Here is a 9,674-nt window from a genome sequence, read left to right as displayed (position 1 = left end):
CCTTTCACACATCTGACTGGGTCTGGGGCTCTGTGTTTTCTTCTAGGCCTGAATATGTTGATGCCTTTAAAAATTACACCCTGGATGCTGCAGCAGCTGCTCCCCCTGCAGCCTCAGTGCCTCCCCCTCCAGCTGCAGCTCCCCCCCCACCATCTCAGCCTTCTCCTCAGGCTCCTGGCAGCTCTTACCCTCCTCACATGCAGGTAAGAGAGCATTGCTCCTGGTTTAAGGCTTGTTGCACTCTTTTTCTGCCACTGGCATTGCTGCCTGTGGGGCATTTTGTCATACAAACTACCTGGAGTGGGAATTTATTATCTGTGATTGCAGGAGCACGTGTCACTTCAATTGTTATATGCTTAAAGCAGGTGTTGTGGGAGACCCCAGGAAGCTTTTTTCAGGGATTTATTTTAGCATCCCAGCTGCTAGTGGAGGAAAGGCTTGTCTCTCCAGGGTTGTTGTCTTGAAAAACCTGCTATGTTTGCATTATTTGGGCAGTTCTGGTATAAAAAGCCCTCGTGTTTAGTGTGAATAAGCTGTGCAGGCCCTGCTCACATCTCAGAGCAGAACTCAAGTCTGTGACACTCTGATGAACACACCAGCTGGGTTTGTGGGTGACTAATAATGAGTTGTGTTTGTGGATAATCCTTTTACCTTGCTTAGATATTGAACTGTACATCCACTGTTGCCTTTGAGCACTTTGTGGCAGGGTGTTCTGTGACATTCTTTTGAAAAAGAAAATTTGAAATACCAAACCTCATCCCACACATAAAACACGTGGGAACTGATTTGTCTGAGATGTCACTCCAAGCCAGTAACTAAAGAATTAAGGAGTGGCTTCTTAATCTGTGTTTTGGCTACTAAACTTCCCTCTACTTGCCTCATCTGTTTTTGCTCATCAGTTTTGCTCCCCATGTGTTTGTCACAGCCCAAGTGACTTGCTTCAGCCTTCCTTTTAGCCCTGCAGGGAGCAGGTGCCAGATTCTCCCAGTGGGCTGGTGGTAATGATTATTTTGATGTCGAGGTCTCTTGCTCTTTGCTCTTGCTTTCCTGCTCAGGCCTTGCTAAGAGAAGCCAAAGCAGCACTGTGGGACAGCACTGCTTTGCTGTCATGGAGCCAGATCTAGGAGTGCATTAAAGACTGGCTGCTTCTTTAGGTTGGCATCATTTATCAGGGGTTACAACTGTGTTCCCGATCCTTTTGGAGTAGCAGGACCTGATTCTCTTGTGTTCTCTGGCTTCCCAGATCACCCTCCCTGCTCTGTCACCCACCATGACAATGGGCACAGTGCAGAGGTGGGAGAAGAAGGTTGGGGAGAAGCTGAATGAGGGCGACTTACTGGCCGAAATTGAGACAGATAAAGCCACAATAGGTGAGTCCAAAGCCAAGAAGGGAGCCCTTAAAAGAATCCACAGCAGCCTCTGCCAGCTGTTCTCTGGCTGCTCAGGGTGTGATGCTGTGGGACAGCTAAAACAGGTCTTGTTAACTTCTCATTGCATTGGAGAGCTAAACATTGGAGCTCCAAAAACGTTTCTATTTCCTCATCAATCCTTCTTGGCAACGTGGAGAGGTTTCCCTACTAGTTGCACTGCAAAGGATTTTCCTGCCACTAAATGCAGGACAGGGCTTTAGCTACCAGAGCCTCCAGGAGCAGCATTTGGAGGAACTCCTCAGCTGCATCAGACCCCAAAGCAGGGTTGTTTCTGTCCCTCACAGGCTTTGAAGTGCAGGAGGAAGGCTACTTGGCAAAGATCCTGGTGCCTGAAGGAACAAGAGATGTGCCACTGGGAACTGCTCTCTGCATCATTGTGGAGAAAGAGGCTGATATTCCAGCCTTTGCTGACTACAAGGCTGCTGCAGTGACTGACATGAAGGCAGCAGCTCCTCCTCCTCCTCCTCCTCCACCAGTAAGGACCATTCTGGGCACGTGAGAGAAGTCATGGGGACCACTGAGAAGCCTGATCTGAACTGTTGTGCTGGTTTGACAGGGTGAAGCCCTGGCTTCAACAGAAATGCTTCTGATCTGTGGATGCAAGGCTGGTCCACGTGCTGGGGAGAAGTGATCACTAGTTTGCTTTCCAAAAACTAGAGCAGATTCACTGTGATCTCTTCTCCAGCCTGTTGCTCATCCCAGTTTTAATGCTTCTAATCCTTGAGAATGGGGAGCATAAGTTCTTTACTTCACCTGTTTTTCTGGTGTGTAGTCCAGCAGCTCAGTTGGCCTCCTTCCCAGGGAATTTCTGATTTAATTTCTGCCACTGGGAAACTTCTCTGAATCTGAAAATTCCTTCAGATTAGTGACTATCTTTGCTGTTCTCCTGACTGGTCATTAGCTGGGCCAGTTCTCATACTGTACCTTCCACTGATGGCTTTGATCCTTCTGTTTAAGGTGATGCCAACTCCTGCTGCTGCTCCTCCTCCTCCCCAGCCTGCTGCTGCTCCCACTCCTGCAGCTCCCACACCTCCCCGGACAGGAAGGATCCTGGTTAGTCCTCTGGCCAAGAAACTGGCAGCAGAAAAAGGGATTGACCTTGCCCAAGTGAAAGGTAGGTTTCCTTTCCACTTCCTTGCCCTCACTGTCAAGTGTCTGTCCCTGTGGATCCGTGATTTCCCTGTTCCAGGAGTTGAGTTAGATGATTTCTCTCTGAATTAAAAGTGGTACCTTTAGAAGGTTGCAAATAATTGAAATCCTCTTGCATTTTCTTTTGACTCTCTCAGGTACTGGACCAGATGGCAGAATCACCAAGAAAGATGTGGAGTCATTTGTGCCAACAAAGGCTGCTCCAGTGAGTGGGCTGGCAGTGTGTAGGGGTGGCTGTTAGAGGAGTGGAAGTGCTCTGCAGAGGGGCAGTTCCTGCATGGGACTGGCACTGCTGGGTTGTGTGGGCTGAAAGGTTGCAAAGCTTCACCTGCCAGATACATAGATGAAGCTTTGTTCCTTTATTTGTCCCTTTGATATTCCACTGAGACAAAATTAGTGTGCTCCCACCCCTTCATTTGGGTGCTAAGTGGTTATGGATTGAGGTCAGCTCAGTCCCAACTGACCCAACAGTGCTGGAAAGAGGGGATCAGAAGGAAAGCCAGACTTAGGAACCACCAGCCTGCTGCTGTTGTTGCCCCAAATGCCTCCTGATGCCATGGCTTGTCTCTTCTGTGAGCTGGTGGAGGTGTTGCTGTGTGTGCTGCTGGCAGGGCAGTGACAATGAAATAATACATTTAATAATCAACTGTAGGGCTTGGAAGGAACCCTGTGGGTGCTGGAGAGGTGAGGCTGAGTAGAAAGAGCTGCTGCTCTTAACAAGAGGCAGCTGAGCCCCAGCACTTGTCCCCCCCACTGTTCCAGTTGATATTTGGGTGGTTCTGAGGGTGATGCTGCTGTTCTCTGCAGGCTCCAGCTCCAGGGGCAGTTCCTGCAGCTGCTGCAGTGGCAGCAGCACCCGAGGGGACCTTCACAGACATCCCCATCAGCAACATTCGGAGGGTAAGGACATGTTGTTCCTCTCCCAGACCATTATTTTTTTGCAGTGGTGAATTTTCCAGCCTGGCTGATGTTTCTCCCTCAGGTCATTGCTCAGAGGCTGATGCAATCCAAACAAACAATACCTCATTACTACCTTTCCATCGATGTCAACATGGGAAAAGTCCTGGTGCTAAGGAAAGAACTCAATCAGGTAAAGGATTTGCCCACCCTGGGTTTGGTGGTTCAGTTGTGGATCAGTTCTGGGCTCAGACCTTTCACCCAGGTACTGTCCTGCTGATTTCTGACTGCCCTAAGAGAGCTGCTCTGGGCTCTGCTTGGTGGGGATCCATTATTCCGCATGGAAAGCAGGGCAGAAAAGGTTTTTAACTGTAAGAAGAGTAGAAAATTTAAGCAAAATAAAAATTCTACACTAAGTTTGGGGAGAGAGAGACATTAAAAACTATTGTACCTTCTTAAATTATGAAGGAGATGCATTCACCTCCTAAATTATCTTTGAATATTAATGTTTGCAAGTAGTGTGATTGTTTTCTTACATTTTCTCTGAACAAGGGTGCATGGCTGTGACTGCCCACATTGGTTGGGGGTGATGTGTAGGAGACAAACTGACACCTGGAATCTCTTTATTTGCAGGAGGAAAACGTTAAGCTTTCTGTCAATGATTTCCTAATTAAAGCTTCTGCTTTGGCATGCTTGAAGGTGCCTGAGGCAAATTCTTCATGGATGGACACAGTTATTAGGCAGTAAGTTTATGGTGCTGTCAAAGCCAGAAACTTTCTCTGTTCAGTGGAGAGTTTGTGGCAAAACAGAACTGCTGGGATTTGAGGGAGAGCAAAAATAATGCAAAGGTTGAGGGGCTTTCATTGAAGTGCTAAGAACCTTAAGGTTGGTGTGCTAGGTGAAATAGTCGTGGCCAAATTCATATTAGTTTAGGGCTGTCTGAACAGTGCTGAGTTCTTGCTGGTTCTCTTGCTGGATGAGTTGGCCCGTGTGTGTGTGCTGCAGGAACCACGTGGTGGACGTGAGCGTGGCCGTCAGCACCCCTGCAGGGCTCATCACCCCCATCGTGTTCAACGCCCACATCAAGGGCCTGGCTGCCATCAGCAAGGACGTGGCTTCCTTGGCAGCCAAAGCCAGGGAAGGGAAGCTTCAGCCTCACGAATTCCAGGTGAGAAACCGGGGTCGGTGTCAAACACGGCGGCCCTTGAGTTGTTTGAAATGAGCAAAGGCTGTCAGAGAGTCACAGAATATCCTGAGCTGGAAGGGACCCACAGGGATCATCAGTGCAACCCCTGGCCCTGCACAGACATCCCAACAATCCCACCCTGTCCCTGAGAGCATTGTCCAAACACTCCTTGAGCTCTGGCAGCCTCAGGGCCGTGATCACTGTCCTGGGGAGCCTGGTCAGTGCCCAACCACCCTCTGGTCTCCCCTCAGTCTCATGTTTCCATGAAAACAGCATTTGTAGTTTGACCATGGATGTGTTTTTTTCTTGTAGGGTGGTACTTTCACAATTTCCAATTTAGGAATGTATGGGATTAAGAACTTCTCTGCCATAATCAATCCACCTCAAGCCTGCATCCTCGCAGTGGGCTCCTCAGAGCAAAGGCTGGTGCCAGCTGATAATGAGAAAGGGTAAGTTCTCATCTCAGTCTGAATCCAGACTGACATAATGGCTGGTTTTCTAACATTCCCATTAGATAATCATTTAAAAACCCCTAAAATTTATTGTTGACACGGTGCTTTCAGTACCTTCTGAAGTACAGTGAGATCTTGTATGAAAGGGTCACACAGGTGTTAGAGAGAGTTGCAGTGACCGAGGAGGGATTTGGCACACATTTATTCTTGAAACCTCTTTGCAAGTTGAGGAAAGCCTGTTTCTTTCTTTGTGGGGCAGGATTAAGCTGAGGAAATGTCTGAAGTCCACAACAGTTCAGGCACCTGTTCCTCTTCAACAACCTGCTTAAATTTGCATTTAGAAAACCTAAGGGATGGGTTATAATCCAAGTGACCTGTATATAATATCCCCTTGCTTGGAACTTGCACTAGCACAGCCCCAGGAGAATGCTTAGGTTTACTGAAAATTTTAACAGTCCTGGGTGTCTCTCCCTGACCATGAGGACACTGGGTAAAGTGTCTCTTTGACTGTGTGGGGCTGTTCCTGTGATGCAGAGAAAGATGAGCTGCCTGTCCTAAGGGGAGCACACAAAGGGGGATCTCAGTGTCTCAGTTAAGTCAGTTCCTTAGTTTTCCTTAAAAGAACGAACATGATCTGTTCTCCAGGAATCCACAAGGAGAAACATCTGTCACCAAGCACCACCTTCTATTCCTGGCCCTCCAAGAAAAGCTTTCCTGCTCTGTGAGTGGCACTGACTTGCAGGGAGCGTGTTAACCTTCTCTTTCTTCTTCTCTTATTGTTTTTCCCTTCCAGCTTTGACGTGGCCAGCGTGATGTCTGTTACCCTGAGCTGTGACCATCGTGTTGTGGATGGAGCAGTGGGAGCACAGTGGCTTGCAGAGTTCAAGGGTTTCCTTGAGAAGCCAGTAACCATGCTGCTATAATTTACCCAAGCAAGCAGAATTTTCCTGGGTCACACTGTTGTGTTTTAAACAAGCTATTTAGACTGTAGTGTTCCGACTTTAAGAGAGTTCCTTTTTTAATTTAAAATATGTATTATATTATCTGGTAATGTTATTACCAGTCTGTACAGAAAAAAAGTTTGCAAAAGTGCTTTTCGGAGCAATATTACAGCTACACTGTATTTTTATACAGTTAGTTAACTTGCAAACTCTTCCAAAAACAGAGTTAAGCATCCCAGATTTAAAGATGACCCTGGCAGAATGCCCACTGCCAGCTGCTCCTCAAAAAAGGGGTGCAAACCAGCAATGTCATGTTCTCAGAAATATGAATTACAGTCATCTCTTCACAGGAGTGCAGATGAGATTGGTCACTGAAACAAGTCAGCAGAAGGTGAATTCCCATATTATCCCATCCCTGGGGTGGGTGAGATGGCAAACGCACTGAGGGACTGAAGTGCCTGGGGTTAGTTTCTCAAAGGCCAAGTGCCAGCGTTCCAAATCTCTCTTGGAATTTGGCTCTGGTCTGGATCCTCTCAGCTACGTGATCCCTTTTGAGCACTTTAAGGTGAAGGAGCAGTGCTGGCTGTGGGGTCACAGCTCTCGGGTCCCGCAGGGGACGTGCTGTCTGCTCCTGGACTTTCACTCACATGTGCTTTCTGTCTGAAAGCTCTGCAGTTGCTGTTCCTCCTGCTAAGTTACCACCACACCCTGATGCCATGGAAGTAACTGTTTTGCAGAATGTTCAGGAGAGTCCGTGTGTTGGAAGCCAATGTAGACAAATCACACATGCTGATAATCCCACCAGTGGATATTAAATCATGTGAGGACTTGAATGTTTGGAATTTTTTATTTCAGGCATTCTAACATAGGAGGCTCTGACTTAGTCACTGGAATTGGAGACCTTCCCTGACTTGTCTATGTTGTGCCAGCCTCAGCAAGCTGCAGAATGTGCTCTCCATGTATATATTGTATGTAAGGTGCTTCACTAGTTCGTTGGACTGATGTCCAGTTACCCCAGTGATTGCATCCTGCAAGGGGTGCAGTGCTGAACATTCTTAAATTCCACTTTCCACATGGAAATGTTTGTGTAAAAAGGACAACTGTGCAGTAATGACAAAGTGACCAGGAGAATTAAGTAGGGGGGAAGAGTTTTAACAGAAAGAGTTCAAGCTGATCCGTTATTCTGTATATTGCATTAAGTACTGTCTCCTGTAAAGTTCTACAGAATTCACTAAAGATATTGAAAGAAAATACTATGGAAATTAAATATTTTTGTGGGAACTACTTAAGTGTCTGGTTGCTGTGATACCTGGTTTTCATGCCTTGCTTAAGCAAAAAAAAAAAAAAAAGTGCATTAAGGTTTTGGATTTGAATGATCTAAAATACCCTGATTCCAGACTCGCTCTAGTGAACCCATGTTCCATTAAATGTTTGGAATTGACAACTACTAAACCCTGTTCCAGTGCTTTTCTCTTCAGTCGTGTGTGGCTTTACTGTACTGCTCTGCAGCCTTTCAGTCTGGCAGTGAAACTCACCCTATTAACCCCAGATTTCATCCCCGACGTTCCAAAATTCCTGCTTTCTTGCTGTCTGCAGCAGTGACCTGGAACCTCCCTCTCTGCAGTGCTCACCTGGGCAACGTGCAGGGCTGGGTGTGTCACACCTGGGCGGGTTGTCCCAGCATCGAATACTCGTGAGAGCTGCTCTAACCATGTGAATCCAGTCCATTTATTTAAAAAACACACATCACAACTGTTATTGCTGCTCCTTGAGGCAACGTGAACGATGTAGTAAAGCATCTACAGCTTTCAACTGTAGATACACAAGTACTGTAACTGTAAATATTCAAGTACTCCTTGAGTATTTACAATCTTTAATTATTTTTTCTGAGGTTTGGTGATGCGAGTATACCTCCATCCTTCCTTTTCTACTTGCATCTTTTAAGGGTATTTGAGATATTCACCCCTAAAGATCAAATAGTCAATAAACCCACCCACCCCAAAACTCATCTAAAAGTAAGGATTCTCACTCTGGGCTTTTGTTCTCTAATCTGTGACCAGGACCTGGGCAGGCTGCAGGGGTTAAGGATTTGGCTTGGCAACTGGTGCAGAGATAAACAACACCCTTTTTGCTTTGTTAAATGCTGCTGTAGTTGTTTCTTCATCCGCCAGTTCTGGCAAATCTCGCTGTAATCTGCTGTATTTTTCAGGAACCTCAATGATGATGTAGTCCTAAACCAAGAAAATTTCAGCCTCAATGACTGGGATTTTTTTTGAGGTTTGGGGGGTACTTTTTTCCCCAAAAAGACAGACCTGAGGACCCAGGAAGGACGATCTTCAGACACTGTCTTAACAGTATGATGCTGTTGAGAGTTGGATTTCTTTAAATCGTGATCTTGGGAGGTCTCTTCCAATGACTGGGGTCTGTCCTCAGTGACCGTGAATTTTTTGAGGTTTGGGTGAGTTTTTTTCCCCAAAAGAAGGACCTGAGGATCCAGGATGGGGGGTCCTCGGCCACTGGCTTAAGAGTATGATGCTATTGAGAGTTTTGATTTCTTTGGATCAGGATCTTGGCAGGGGGGAGGGACAGTGGGGGTGAGCAGGGTGTCTTTTCCAACCTCAACGGCTGATTTTTTTGAGGTTTGGTTTGTTTTTTGGTTTGTTTTTTTTTCCCCAAAAAGAAGGACCCCAGGACCCAGGATGGGGGGGACCTCGGACACTGGCTTAAGAGTATGATGCTGTTGAGAGTTTTGATTTCTTTGAATCATGATCTGGGGGGGGTGTGTCTTTTCCAACCTCAATGACTGTGAATTGTTGTGGTTTGTTTTTTTTTATTTTCCACAAAAAGAAGGACTCCAGGACCCAGGAGGGAGGGACCTCAGACACTGGCTTAAGAGTGTGATGCTCTTGAGAGTTGGATTTCTTTAAATCGTGATCTTGGGAAGTTTCTTCCAATGACTGAGGTCTTTCCTCAGTGACTGTGATTTTTTTGAGGCTGGAGATCTTTTTTTCCCAAAAAGAAGAACGTGACAACCCAGGACGGGGGTGACCTCAGACACTGGCTTAAGAGTATGATGCTGTTGAGAGTTTTGATTTCTTTGAATCATGATCTTGGGGGGGGTGTGTCTTTTCCAACCTCAATGACTGTGAATTGTTGTGGTTCGGGTTTGTTTTTTTTTATTTTCCACAAAAAGAAGGACCCCAGGACCCAGGAGGGAGGGACCTCAGACACTGGCTTAAGAGTGTGATGCTGTTGAGAGTTGGATTTCTTTGAATCACGATCTCGGGGGTGGGTGTGTGTTTTGAGTTTGGGGGTTTTTCCCCCCGCTAAGAAAAGAAGGGCTCTGCTGCCCCCGGGCTGAGGGCCGTGCCCGGCGCGCTGGGCCCAGCCCGCCATGGCCGCGCCCGTCGCCCCGGGAGACGCCGCCGGAAGGGGCCGCCCCGCCGGTTTCCGCCCCGGCCCCGCCATCGCGGCCGCCCCGGCGCGGCCCGAGCATGTCCCGGGTGCCCGTGGGGAAGGTGCTGCTGCGGAACGTCATCCGGCACACCGGAGCGCACAACAAGGTGCGGCCAGGGCAGGGCACGGCGGCGGCGGCGCCCGGCGGGGCGGGCATACAGTG

The 9,674-nt window shown here is 47.5% G+C and overlaps 2 protein-coding genes across 3 annotated transcripts in view; both read left to right on the top strand.

Moving 5' to 3' along the window:
• Positions 1-7,422, top strand: part of DLAT (dihydrolipoamide S-acetyltransferase) — an 8,659-nt gene extending 1,237 nt beyond the window's left edge. Inside the window, exons 2-12 of the mRNA XM_017809439.1 lie at positions 47-203; positions 1,244-1,370; positions 1,715-1,905; positions 2,388-2,544; positions 2,717-2,784; positions 3,387-3,479; positions 3,562-3,669; positions 4,110-4,219; positions 4,482-4,644; positions 4,975-5,111; positions 5,908-7,422. Coding sequence (XP_017664928.1) covers positions 47-203; positions 1,244-1,370; positions 1,715-1,905; positions 2,388-2,544; positions 2,717-2,784; positions 3,387-3,479; positions 3,562-3,669; positions 4,110-4,219; positions 4,482-4,644; positions 4,975-5,111; positions 5,908-6,037 — 1,441 coding nt within the window. The 3' untranslated portion in view covers positions 6,038-7,422. The remainder of the gene's footprint in view (positions 1-46; positions 204-1,243; positions 1,371-1,714; positions 1,906-2,387; positions 2,545-2,716; positions 2,785-3,386; positions 3,480-3,561; positions 3,670-4,109; positions 4,220-4,481; positions 4,645-4,974; positions 5,112-5,907) is intronic.
• A 2,077-nt stretch (positions 7,423-9,499) lies between these two features.
• The window catches only part of CUNH11orf57 (chromosome unknown C11orf57 homolog), a 3,871-nt gene continuing 3,696 nt past the window's right edge, over positions 9,500-9,674 (top strand). For both annotated transcript variants that reach the window (XM_017809690.1, XM_017809689.1), the window contains exon 1: positions 9,500-9,618. In XM_017809690.1, the coding sequence (XP_017665179.1) occupies positions 9,550-9,618 (69 nt within the window). In that variant the 5' untranslated portion in view covers positions 9,500-9,549. The remainder of the gene's footprint in view (positions 9,619-9,674) is intronic.

Source organism: Lepidothrix coronata, unplaced genomic scaffold (genome assembly GCF_001604755.1).
Source record: "Lepidothrix coronata isolate B3197 unplaced genomic scaffold, Lepidothrix_coronata-1.0 Scaffold27, whole genome shotgun sequence".
In the NCBI taxonomy this organism is placed as follows: Eukaryota; Metazoa; Chordata; class Aves; order Passeriformes; family Pipridae; genus Lepidothrix; species Lepidothrix coronata.
Note: the sequence above shows the minus strand (reverse complement) of the source record. Positions and strands in the feature narration are given on the sequence as shown.